The following is a 12,868-nucleotide window of genomic DNA, read 5'->3' as shown; positions in this document are numbered from 1 at the left end:
ACCCGAGGGACCGAGTAACCGCTTGCCCCGCTTCGGACACCCAACCCTGATCCTTGGTAACTGCACGGATGGGTGCGGTGTCCGCGTGCAGGCGAGGCCGGAGGGTGCGTGTTAAAGAACTCGGCGCTTCTGTTTACCCACACAGGCCAAAGAGAGAAAAGGAGGCCAGAAGACGTGTCTGCTTCAGAGAGGAGACGAAGGAGCAACTTTTAACCCCCCCCCAGCCCCCCCCCACCTACGAGTCACCAAATTGGAACTTCGGGACCAGATCGCCACTCCCTGACCCTTTGTCTAACTTCTACCAAGGTGGCCTAGACTCCCAGCCACTCTACCTGGGCTTGTTTTTGTGGAGAATCTGCCGGTGAGCCGGGCTGGGAGGGATTGAACGGCCCCGTCTAAAGGTACCACTTGTTGCTTTAGGAAGCTACTGGAGCTGCAGAAGGCCGGCCCCCTTGAAACATAACCTATTTACATCATCCTCTGAAAACCAACAGAAACAAAACAAGCAAAACAACCCCACCGTGCCGCGTGACTGGTGGAAGCCGCAGAATGGGCAACAAGAGGGGGAGCGGCTCTGACTGCAGGTCCTAAGAGCCTCTTGTGCAGAACCGGGTTACAGAGAAAACGAGACAGAACACACAGCTGCTTTTCAAGCAGCTTACCAGGCCACCCAGCGCTCCTGGTTCTTCAAAACTCAAAATCCTACTCCCACAATCGCCTTGGGCCTCCCTACCACTTTATCCTAGCTAAACCTATGGCTTTTGTCAGAATGTGGAAGGACATCAGATTTGCACAGGAGGAGACGGAGAAAAGGAGACTGCAGGGGTCTGTCCTACTTCATAACTCCCACCTCACGGGCGTCTTGGCGCATCACCAGAAGGAGCGGTCTGGAAACAGAATCTTGCCCGTGCTGAAGTCTTCACCACCGGGCAGAGAGCTCACGGTAGCCCAGCCTGTTCTGTCGGAGTAGAATTTTTTTTTTTTTTCCATTTTTTATTTTCTTTAACATGTGCAAAGAGAAGCCTGGGGTCCGTTCCTATCAGACCCTAGAGAACTAAAGAGAAAGCCCCTTCTTTAAAAACCACACACCATCCAGAGCAGGGTGAGAGACTTAAGAGAGAGTGTGAGGGGGGGCCTCCCCGTCAGCGGGCGGCTCGGGTCCAGGTAATTTACCGCACGGGCGTCTGGCAACAGTCCGGGTTCCTTGCTGTCTGGTGCTGAGGGCTGAGCCCGGCTCCAGGTCCTGCTTCCCATGGGACTTCGGTGAATCTGCCCAGCCACACACTTCACCCGTTCCCACTGCCCTTTGGAAAACAAAGAGGAAGAATTAAGAGACGCAATGCCTTTCTCAGAGAAACCACCCGTTGGGGGGCTGAGATCCGAGGCTGATGACAGGCGATCTCGACGCTTCTCGACACTTCTCGTGTGCCCGGGGGCTAACGGGGGCACTTAAGTGGCTTTTCCATACCCCCTGCCCTCCTCTGCTTTTGGGGCCTGCCGCTGAGGAAGGGTGCGAGATTTAAACAGGAACGGTAGGGCTTTAGCCACCACCGATGTGGATCCAAATCCTACCTGCCCCACCTTCTAGCTGGGAGCTCAGGCAGCAGGGAGCCCGGGCGTGGGCAGCTGTCCTCTTGCAAGAATCTGCCCTGTGTAGACACCGGGGGAACCCTGCCAGTCTAGCCCCCCCCGCCCCACTCCCACCGAGAGTGGACCCGTGCCCTGTGCTTCCCTGTCGCACCGATAGTTTGATGATGAGCCGTCCACACAGGAGCACGTCTATTTAATTAACTGTGAATAATTCCTTCTCAGGAGAACAGCAAAGTGCACATCTTACTCATTTGTGTACTTCCATCTCATAAAGGATTTGAGCCCCAAAGCACTTTCGTGGGCGTCCCCGATCAACCCTCCACTCCTCAGGGAGCTGACAAGACCAAGGGAAGATTATTTTCCAGGGGCAGAAACCGAGGCTCAGCCAGATTAAAGGGACGTGTCCAAGGTTTTGCAGCAAGTTAGTGACGGATCCAGCACTTGGGGCCAGCCAGGCCACCTGACTCTTGTCCAGAGACCTGTCCAGCTTACTGGGCTCACAACATCTGAATAACAAGGAATAAACCCAGTACTTGCCAAGGGAGGAAATGAGTGGTAAAGCATGAGACCCACAAGCTACAAGCAATGGAGAAGATGTTTTCCCCACCCAGGGGGGCCCGGGAATCTCTGGCCTTCCTGTGGTAGAAAGCCATTTGACTGGGGCTCGCTCCCCACCCAGTGGGTGGAGGGCACATGTCCGTGCCGGCCTGTCTTGAAAGTTCCCATCTTGCCCATGGCGTCAGTGTGGATGAAAAGACGGGCGAGATAACCAGGTCTCGGCCAATCTTGGGCCTGTGGCTTCTGATCAAGCAGCAGGCTTGGGGGAAGTCGCTCTCGGAGGTCGGCTCTGCTTAGCCTGGGAATCTTTGCCACCTCCTCGGACCATGTGCCAGGCCCTGTGTATACAGCCGTACAACGACCCTGTGAGGGACTGGCTCTTGTCCCCGGTTCACAAATGAGGGAGCCAGGGCACAGAGAAGCTCAACAGCTCGTCCCAAATCACTCAACAAGTAGAGTATTTGTTCAAAGGGCACCACATTGGGAGAGAGTCCTCCACTCGTCCCAGAGCAAGGGCTCCAGAGTGACCGGAGAGGAGGGGCCTGGGGACCCGATCTACCTAGATGTGGCATCTTGAAAACGTGTCTACGTAGCACTTTTATAAGGCTGGAGAAAACACCATCCTACTTCAGAAATGGGAGAAAAGAGGGCCGAAGATGTACTGATACCTCTTAGGGTCAGTACTAACCCCAGGGGCGGAAGGCAGGGGATTTTCTGGAGCCTGAGGGTCAAGACACCTCCTTCTCTGCTTGGCAGATGGCTCTTCTTGGCTGCCCACCTGGAGGAGGGGACGTGCTGGGACGCAGCTGCAGGTCTGAACCAACGACCCCCTAGAGCCCCCTAGAGCCACTGATGGGACCTGGGCTGCTGCTGCTATGGCCTCCGCAGTTGCCACACACAAAGCTTCCTGGAGGCAGAGACCTGGGCTCAGTGTTCCGACCCCGGCAATGGGTAAGCCAGACAGATGTCCAGTGTGAGTGTTCTGAAATTCTGACTTCCCCAAAGCTCCCTCTCAGAATGGCCAGCGCCACGTCCTGCTTGATGGTGGGGACACCATGTTGCCTCTGGCGATAGTGGCCATGCTACAATGGGCCTGTGAGCTCTTTCATGGTCGCTAACTCTTCTATCGTGAGAAACAAGAAATGAAACTTGGCCAGGTGATGACACCATCTCACCGCATGAAGACACCCTCATGTCACGGCTCTCTGATGGCCTCTGTCCCTCTCTGTTAGTAGGAGATTCAGACAAACATACACCCCTGGTGGCTCATTTGAGCCTCATGACACTTATGTTAGGCTCCAACCATCACTGTACAGATGGGGACACTGGGCTTTGGGGTTCCACGGCTGGTACGTGATGGAGCTGGAGCCACCTCTGTCCTCTTTCCACTGGCCACACTGCACTTACTCAGACACCAAGAAAGTACCACCAAGTTCCAAGTGCCTCCCGCTGCCTTTCCGGGCTCCATCCCGGCCAGGTCGTAACCTGAGCTACACGGAGGGGCCTCGCAGATGGGGTGAGTGAGTCCCCTTCACCCAGAGCTCTCCCCATGACCATGACCTGGGTTCCCCCAAGCCTCAGGGAGGCCCGGCCCCGCCCCCAGGCCCACACAGCCTAGACGTGCCACCAGCTCGGAAGTGCCCTCTGGGGAATTGCATCACCTGGTGGGGTGCTCTTTCCTGCCCTGCCCCCCGGAGGGGGGTGAGGGGATGATCCAGGCAGGCAAGTTCTTTGCAGTGAACCAAGCACTGTCCCCAGTGTCCTTTCATTGGTCCCCCACAGCACCTCCGGGGAGGATGGCAGATAAGGAGGCAGCTCTGTAAAAACGCTCTTGTCTTGGTCCCCCCGGCCGGCAAGCGGTGGCAGCTGGACCAGGGCTCATGACTCTATAGACTAGGCTCCCTCTCAGGGCAGAGAAGAGGGAGAAGGGGCATAGTGGCCTCAGCCCTTCCACCTCCAAGACTCTAGGACCACCCTCCATCGGTCCTGAACTATGCTGGGGACCTATGGACACAGGGGCCTGGCACCTGCGTGTCTCCCACGCAGGCCACCTCTGGGAAGCTTGGGAACATAATCCACCAGCCTTTGATCCCTTGATTACTCACCACCATCACTCTGAACTTGAATCCCTCCTCCTCCCCATCCCCTTCCATAAACTCGCTCAGAGTGCCCCCGCCCCACCCAAGCTTTAGATCTGTCAGGATATGGGCTTACATACACCGCTTCCCCCCACCCACCTCCTCCAGGTCGGTAGGATTTATGCTTGTGCAAAAACTTGCCCTCTCCGTTCAAGGTGGATGCAAAAATGACTCTGCCCCGGGGGTAAAAGAGGATCTTTGGCCTGCTATTTCAAGTATTTTAACCCCCTTGTTTTACAGTAAGGAAACGGAGACCCACGAAAGCGGAAGAACAGGAAATTAGGGAGTTCCTGGAACAGGGCAACACTGGGACCAGAAGTCAGGTGTCCTGGCTTCCAACCCCAGTGTCCCTCCTCTGGCGCCACAGATGCTCAGCAATGACAGCCAGTGGCCACGCAAAAGTCTGACCTGGCTCATAAGTGACTAACTTGTATACAAATGTTAATCAATTGCTTGCCGCCTTGTGTGCACACTCTCGCTGTTATCTGTGCTTTGGGCAATCCGCGCAGGAAAGCGGTCCAAGGATCATTGCCACTGAAGCTTGGGAAATCCCGGCTTCCTAATTTGTCCCTGGAAGCTTGTGTGCCTTGGGTGACTCAGGAATAGAAGCAGGCTGCTGGAGAAGAGGCGATGGGCAAATCCAGTTCCCTGCCCCCTGCCCTCCCTCCCCCCCTCCCCACCCCGCCACCCTACCTGGCTCCCTACTTGCAGGTGTGTACATCGTAGATGCGGATGCACTCCTGACAGCTCACGTAGCAGCACCAGTGGAAGATGCAGTGACATTTCTCCTTCCGCTTCTCCGTCCTCGTGTTGTGGCCGCGGCCACAGCAGAGCAGGTCGCAGCCATCGATGCCATGGGAGGTGACATTGCAAGTCCGGTCCCTGGTGCCAAAGGAGCCCGTCTCGGGGTTGGGCTCGCAGAAGTTGGGGGAGTTCTCGTAGTAGACCAGGTCCCTCTCGGTGGGCGGCTTGAAGAGCGCGTACTTGGCGCGGAGGGTCTCCACCCAGCCGCGGGATTCGCGGTGCTTCTCCACCACCATCTCGGAGGCGCTGTCGTACTTGTCCTTGAGGAAGTCGCCAATGGCGCGGAAGTCGGGCTGGGCCCACCAGCAGGTCTTGACCTCGCAGCTGCCTGACAGCCCGTGGCACTTGCACTTGAGGTGCATGTGGTCCAGGATGGTCTGGGGAAGAGGAGTGGCAGCTGGCCCCCGGAAGGACCCCACCTGAGAGTACACCTAGGCCCTCCCACTCTGCCCCCGCCCACCCCCATCCCTGGAGCCTTCTCCGTGCCTACTGGGTGCCGGGAAGACAACGGATTGGGGACCGAGGTGCGGACCTAAAAACGATGACCATCGTCTCCCTCCCCTTCACAGCCCAAGCATTGGCAGAAATCGCAGCCATTTTTCAAAGCTGCAGGAAATAGGGATTGCGATCCCCGTTTAACAGATGGGGAAACCGAGGCTGGGAGCGTAAGTGACTCGCCCTAGGTCAAACCACCAGAGGAAGGGGTGGAGGTTGAACTCAAAGCCAAGCCCACCGGTCTTCACAGCCCTGCACAGGCTGCCCACGTGCACTGGATGGGCTGGCGGGTACCTGCGCCACGGGGCCGCCACACTCCCGAGTTGACGCACCCCTGAGGAAGGTGGGCGGGCGCGCGCGCAGGGGAACAGCCCAAGGAGAACGGAGGGTGAACAGAAGGGGTGATTGTGGGGCGTGGTGGGGGGGGAGGTGACAGGCTCCACCAGGGGGAAAGAGGAGAGCAGGGAGCCCGCATGTACAAGAACCACCAGAAGGGTAGGGTGGGGCAGGGGTGGGGCCAGCCGGGAGGGGCAGGCACAGGGTCCGAAAAGGGGTACCGGGCAGGGTCGGGGCGAGGGCGGCCGCAGCTCACCGTGCGGCCCGCCTCGTTGTTGTGCTTGTTCATGGCCGAGCGCGCGTCCGGCCTGTTCTCGCGCGCGTCCGCGAACTCCCGGGACACGAGCACCCCGAAGTCGGCGTCCTCGCTGCAGCCGCCCCACTTCCAGCCCTCGCCTGGCGGCCCCTTGTGATGCGAGTCGCAGCCGCAGATGGTGGAGGTGCCCTCGGCACAGGAGCGCGTGACGGCGAAGGCCACGCCGGCAGAGGCGATGGCGTGCACGAAGGCCGACTCGCGGGTGGCTGCGGGGAGGGCATTGCTCAGGCCGGGTCCCGGGGGGGGGCAGCCTCTCTGCCTCGACCTCCCCAGTCGGGAAGAAGGCCCCGAGGACAGAGGGAGGAACCTAGGTGCCCTTCCGACCCCCTTTGGCCCAGTCTCTGAGGTACCCCCACTTTACAGATGAGCAAACTGAGGCCCAGGGCAGTAACTGATCAACTCGGGGCCTCAACGCCTGCTACAGGGTAAAAACAGCAGTGGGAACTATAGCTCTGGCAGGTTGCTGAAGAGATAAAGTAGTCCTGCTCTGGCCTAGCCCCAGGCCCCCTGCCTTCCATCTGCCCAAATTCCAGAGACCACACCACACGCCTGAGCACCACCCCCCCCCCCCCCCCCCCACTCCTGAGAGAGCCTGAGGTCTGCGGGCGGGCAGCCTGGGAACCTACCACCCAAACGTAGTCAGGATGCCCTTGGGCAGACCCTTTCCTTTTCTGAGCCTCAGTTACCCTCTCTGTAAAACGGGTATAAGTTCCCTCTGTCACCAGACTTCCTGACCAGGACGGCAGTGACCTGCATCCCGAGCCCTCTGCCCGCCACCACCAGGAGGATCAGAAAACAAGGCAGTTCCCTTGGTTCCGCCCCAGGGTCCCGTGAAGGGAACGGAGAAATTCTTAGGGGTGTCCCCCTAGCCTCCTTATCCTGATAACCACCTTTGAGCTCTCAGTATGCACCAGATTCTGCCCTTCGTGGGCGTTAGCTCATTTAATCCTCTTAACCACGAGGCAGAAAGTCTTAACATAGGCCTGTTTTACAGATGCAGACATTGACGACCACGGGGCGAAGGCCTGGGAGACGACAGTCCAACTATCTCGCTCCCTGCGGGCTTGGCACCCAGAACCGGAGGTGACCTGCCCAAGGCCACGCGGGCGGGCTTAGGAGCCAGGCTCGCGTCCTGAGTGCGGAGGGAGATCGCGCCCGCCCCCCACCCCTCGCACACAAGCGGGGAGCCTGGTGGCCTCATGGGCCACCTGCAGAGGAGCCGCCCGTCCCGCTTCCACGGACCGCCCGCCGGCGCAGCGAGCCCGCGCAGCCCAGGCGGACCGCGGCCGCGAGCCACCAAGGCCGGGGGCCCGAGCCCCACCGCCCCGCTCTCCGCGCCCCCCGTTCCAGCCCCCGCCCTCCCCCGCCCGAGCGGCCCGGGGACGGCGGCGCCGAGGACCCAGCGCCTCGCTTCCGGCCGGGCCCGCGGCCTCTCGCGGCGGCGGCGGCGGCGGCGCCCGGGCCCCGGGCCGCGCTCGGTTCCCAGCCCCGGGGACGCGGGGGCGGCGGGGGCGGGGCGGGGATTAGCCTGGGAGCGGCGCTGACAGCCCCGCTGTGCCGGTCCCCGTCCGGCGGGGCCCGCTGGGCCGCTCAATCCGCCTTTGTTCGCGCGGTGTCACACCGCATTACCCGCATAATGCGGCCGCCGGGCCCGGGCCGCCGGGCCGGCCGCCACCGCGTAGCAACGGGCGGCTCCCGCGGCCGGGCCGCGCCCCCGGCCCCGGCGCCGGCCCGCGAAATCCCCATTGAAGCGGCGCCCCCCGCCCCCGCGCCGCGCCGAATGGCCAGAGGGCGTGTGAATGGCGCGGCGGCCGCAGCGGGCGCGGGGCCGGGCCGCGCGGTGGGGGGCGGCGCTCGGGCCCCTTTCAAGCCGCCTAAGCCCCTCCGGGCCGCCCGCGCCGCCCCGCCCGCGGAACGCGATCCCCGGCTCGCCCGCGCCCCGCCGTCGCGGCCCCGTCGCCTTCCGGCCGCCGACCCCCGCGGCCCCCGCCCCACGGGCGCGCGGTGCGAGTCCCCGGGCCGGCCAACCGTGGGGAGTGGGCCTCGGCCTCCGCGGAAGAGGCACGCCCCGGGGACCGGGCCCTGCCACCCTGGCTCTCCAAGCGGGAAGGTGGTAGAAATTAACTCTTGGCGGCCCACACGGCTTGGGGGCTGGCCAAGGGCCGCGTGCCAGCGTGGAGCCCAGGGCAGGGTTCGAACCCGGTTCACGGCCCGGGCTCTGGGCGCCAGCGCGTGCGTGGGCCCTTTTCCCAGACCCTCCTCGGCTTCATCAAATTCCTAGAGTTTCGGGCAAGTTACCCAGCTCCCAGCCCCGGCCCAACACAAAACTGCCCTCTTGCAATTTAGGATGATGAAGGGGCCGGTACCGGAACCCACAACGGCGATTTAAAACGTTAAACACGGACGTGAATGGGGAATAAGCTCAAAGGGCCCGATTTTCATTGCCAAATGTCCCAAGAGGGTCAAAGCAACCAGAAGGCGAGTCTTGCTTTTGGGGAGCGCGTCTAGACGCCAGGCTGTTTGATTAAGCGCTCCCTGGCCCGAGGTGGGGCACCGGAAGGCGGTGAGACCGACACACCGGCAAGATCAGGTTTGAAATGCAAACCGCCGCCACTTGGCCCCAATTAGAGGCCAAACCTTTTATGTAAACAAGGAGTAATTAGCTTTGGTAACAGAAGCGTAAACAGAACCATCATCCATTGATTCCCTAATTGCCCTTCTGTCCCTTGACAATGGCCTGTAGGTCAGACCGACTCAGCACACTTGAGACACAGGTAAAGGGGGCACGACACACTCAATGTAGGGGCCCGTCCCCCCACTTGCCACCCACTCCCTGTCAGATCCACCTGGCTCTCAGATCCCTTTTCCTTCTGGCTATGAATACAGTTTTGTAGAAGGAGGGAGGGCCAGGCTCACCAATTTGGGTGGCAAAGCCCTGGTGGTGGTCCAGAGGGTTCAAGTTGCTGCGGGGGCGGGGGGGGGGGGAAGCGGTGGCTCCTTGGAGGCCAGCTGGGGTCACTACATTCCTGGACACTGCACTTCCTCAGAGTTGCCCATCTTCAGCCCAGAACTCACAGCCCCAAAGTCCCCTTCTTGGGAGCAGTTGCCCCTCTACCGCTCGCTCTCTTTTGGTCATGTTTGAAGTCAAGTTGGGTGAACCCCATTCATTTCAGGTACAGCGGGTTAGACTCCTGGGTGGCAGGAGGGCTGGAAAGTTACTGGGACACCAGCACGCCCAGTAGCCCCTCCACAGTCCTTGGGCACGTCCAGCTTGCAGGGCACATGGCGACCAGCGGGATCTTCTCCCTGAAACCTTGGGGGCAATGCAATGCCACCAGCTCCAGGCAGTTTCCTCAACTCCAGAATTTTCTAGAAGGGAGGGACCTAGAGGTGGTGATGCCCTCATCCCACCCAAAAGCTAGATTTGCATAGCACTTAACACAGTGTTGGGAAAATGTCGCAACTGTCCGCATCAAGGCCTGCCCCCTCCACTGTGCAGCCGGGAGCGGGGAGGAAGGCCATGGCCACCTCTCCTGCCCTAGGATCTCAGGATACAGAGCATCTCCAGGCTGCTCAACCTCCAGTGGCACCTGGGAAGGTGAGGCAGCCAAGGTGACCCAACTGGATCCGTCCAGAGAGGGAGCCCGCCCACTCCTGTGGAGGCTGTGGGCCGTGACCGGCTTTATGGCCCTCTCCTGGGGACCCTGGGCTGGGAACTGAGGCCTGCTGAGGTGGAAGGCTCACGTGTCCTCATGCCCTCCCCCAATCTAGCCCCTCACCCACCTCCTACTCAGCCCAGAGACAGTACCTTTGTCTAGGACGGGCCCGAAGATGGCCAGGCTGTCGTCTATGGTGGTGCAGTTCCAGCGGCGGCCCCGGAACTGGTGCTGGCACTCCTGGATGCCCAGCTTCACGCCCTCGGCCACGCTGGGCATGATCTCGATGTAATTGCGGCAGAAGCGCAGCTGCTTGGGGACCAGGCCTGGGATGGAGCCGCAGAGCAGGGGCTGCGAGCCCAGCGAGGTGTACTGCTGGCCCAGGGCCAGGGACCTGCAGGCAGACAGAGGGCAGTGGCATTGCCGGCACAGGGCACACGGAACGTCATGGGCATTGCGTCTTCCTCGTGAGCCCTCTGGGGCAGGTGGAGCGATGGAGGGCCCGTCAGCCCGAACCCATGGCCTTGAGAAACGTAGTACCTGAATGCGCTGTCTTGACCTCAAGAATACACCATCCCTTGAAGGGCAGAGCTCTGACCCAGGCCAAGTCAGCCCTCTGATGTAGGCATATCTGACGTGAGCACAGTGACCAGTAGGAACCTCTCGTGGGGGCCCTTGGGGGCAATGCAATACCATGAAAAGAACCCTGGACTGGAAAGATCCTATTGAGAGCCCAGGTTAAGTCCCTCCTAGGCTCTGGGCCAGTTGCCCTGACGGGCATTGAAGCAGTTGGGCTGGACAAGCTTCTAGGGAGTCTAAGTTTCTAAAGCCACATAGAGACTCCAATGACCCATGGGAAATAACCCAAACCCAAGTCAAGGAAGCTGGCAGGAGCTGGCCTGACCCCAGTCCCAACTCAGCTAAAGCAGAGAAGCCCCAGTCCCAGTGGGGAACTTGTACATGCATGTGTGTCTGAGGTTTGCACACACACACACACACACACACACACACACACTGCCCATGGCAGTGCCCCTCCCCAGGATACTGCCTGCCCAGCCCAAAGCATCCCAGTGTCTCCCCAGGGAACTGATGGCTTCTACTAGGTCCTCTGTCCTTTGTCCACCAGGGCCTCCAGGACCATCTTGGCAGCTTCCTAGAAGTTTCTAGAGTGCCATCTTCCCTCTCACCAGCGATTGGAACTTGGCTTTGTTGCACGACAAGTTTAGCTCAGTGTCAGGAGGGAGAAGATGTCAGAGCATACACTCACGACCTTACTCAAGTCACCTCACCTTTTAACCTTCATTTCTCAAGCCATATCCGGTCAGACCCTCAGATTTTATTAGGAGTCAACAGAAGGAAAGGTCTTGGGGGGAGCCAGGGAAGGAGGAACAAGAGTTTAAAAAAACTAGAAAAATCAAGGTGCTGCTCGTCCACTCTCTCCCCCAGCACAGGGAGAGCAGGGATGACATTTTGTGGGAAAGACTGAGAAAATGATCTGTGGGTCTCAGTGGACCTCAAGGCCAGTCGCAATCAGCCCGGTGGTCAGGACAGTGTGAGCTGGAAGAAGGGTTGCATGGGGGCCCCTTACATCCAGCACCGACCCTAGCAAGGCTCCAGTCTGGCAGTGACCTTGGTCAAGTCTCCCACACAAAGTGATGACAGAAACCTTGGGAAGAGGGTCCAGAAGACCCCAGATTCAGATCAGAAAAAAAAACAAAAAACAAACAAACAAAAAAAACATGCAAAAGCTTCCTGGACTAGACACAGGGCTGAACCAAATGTCTGCCATTCATCAGCTCTTACTACGTGCTTCACTTCTGATCAGTTCTCCAGGGTGGCGACGAAGAAGCGGAGGTTTAGGAAGGATGTCGGCTTGCTCAAGGCTTTTTGGTGCCAGGTCTGCGACAGAGCAGGGCATGCTCCCCGAGCTGAGTCTTCCCCTTGGGTTTGCTTCACTGAATCCTCAGAGCAGCTATGTGACACAGAAGGGGGCATTACAGCAGCCCTGTTTCCAGATGGTGTAGACTGGTGTACTGAGTAACCAGCCCAGCCGGCAGAGCTGCTAAGAAGTTGCTCATCGGACCCCAAGACATCTGGCTCCAGAGCCTGTGGGGCAAACCACTGTGCCACCTGTCTTCTTGGCTATGCCTGCTTGGGTCCTGAAGGAGGCAGGACTGGCCCATCTGTGGCCTGAGCCACACCACCGGTCCCACACCCGAGTGAGATAGAGCGGGTCAGCCCAGAGCCCCCGGATGGGCACATGGCACCCGGCACCCAATGGAGCCCTGTTCTGCCCCTGCCCCGCTTCCAGTTATAAACAGGTTATCATGATAACCGTGATATTCAAATATCCGTCACTGATTATATGCTGGGCCAGTTCTAAGCGCTCGTGTCTCTTACCTTACGTAATCCTCATAGCAAGTCTGTGAGATAGGAACTTCATTATCATCGTTATTGTCCCATTTCCTAGATGAGGAAAACTGAGGCCCGGAAGCCAAGTAACCTGTCCAAGTCTGCAGGACGGCCAAGTGTCAGCGTTGAGCCTCCCTCCCAGTTCGGGCTGCCTCCCCACCCGCTTTTAGCCAGGACCTCCAGCCCAGCCCCGCCAGCCGCCCGGACAGCACTGCCCTCACTGGAGTGGGAACCCGAGCCCGGGGCTGGGGGTAGATAGCACGGCGCCATCCTGAGAGGACGGCACGGGAGCGAGGCTCCCCTGGGAAGAAGCCCAGGCCTTTCCCACTCCCTCCTTGGACATTTAGGACCCGAAGCCCCATATGAGGAGGCCAGTCGGAGACAAGAGCTGAGCCCCGTGGGGAACCTGCCACCCCACCTGGGTTTGGTCCTGAGTGTGGTGCCATGAAAACCTCTCTCCAAGGGTGTGTTGCTAAGTCCTTGCCCCCTCCCCACGCCTGTCCCAGTGTGGCACGGGAAGACCTGGGCCCACTTCCCAGCCTCAGCGTCCTTCCCCTTTGGCC

At 59.8% G+C, this 12,868-nt stretch overlaps 1 protein-coding gene across 1 annotated transcript; it reads right to left on the bottom strand.

Annotated features, from left to right (window-relative positions):
• Positions 1-1,217: 1,217 nt before the first annotated feature.
• On the bottom strand, positions 1,218-12,575 carry WNT3 (Wnt family member 3). The gene is made up of 5 exons (XM_042965461.1): positions 12,466-12,575; positions 10,046-10,287; positions 6,178-6,443; positions 4,980-5,467; positions 1,218-1,304 (listed from the first exon to the last, which is right to left on the bottom strand). The coding sequence occupies exons 1-4, from the start codon at positions 12,573-12,575 to the stop codon at positions 4,988-4,990; spliced, it is 1,098 nt and encodes a 365-aa protein (XP_042821395.1). The 3' UTR covers positions 1,218-1,304; positions 4,980-4,987.
• Positions 12,576-12,868: the final 293 nt, after the last annotated feature.

The sequence above is a fragment of the Panthera tigris genome, chromosome E1 (genome assembly GCF_018350195.1).
Source record: "Panthera tigris isolate Pti1 chromosome E1, P.tigris_Pti1_mat1.1, whole genome shotgun sequence".
In the NCBI taxonomy this organism is placed as follows: Eukaryota; Metazoa; Chordata; class Mammalia; order Carnivora; family Felidae; genus Panthera; species Panthera tigris.
Note: the sequence above shows the minus strand (reverse complement) of the source record. Positions and strands in the feature narration are given on the sequence as shown.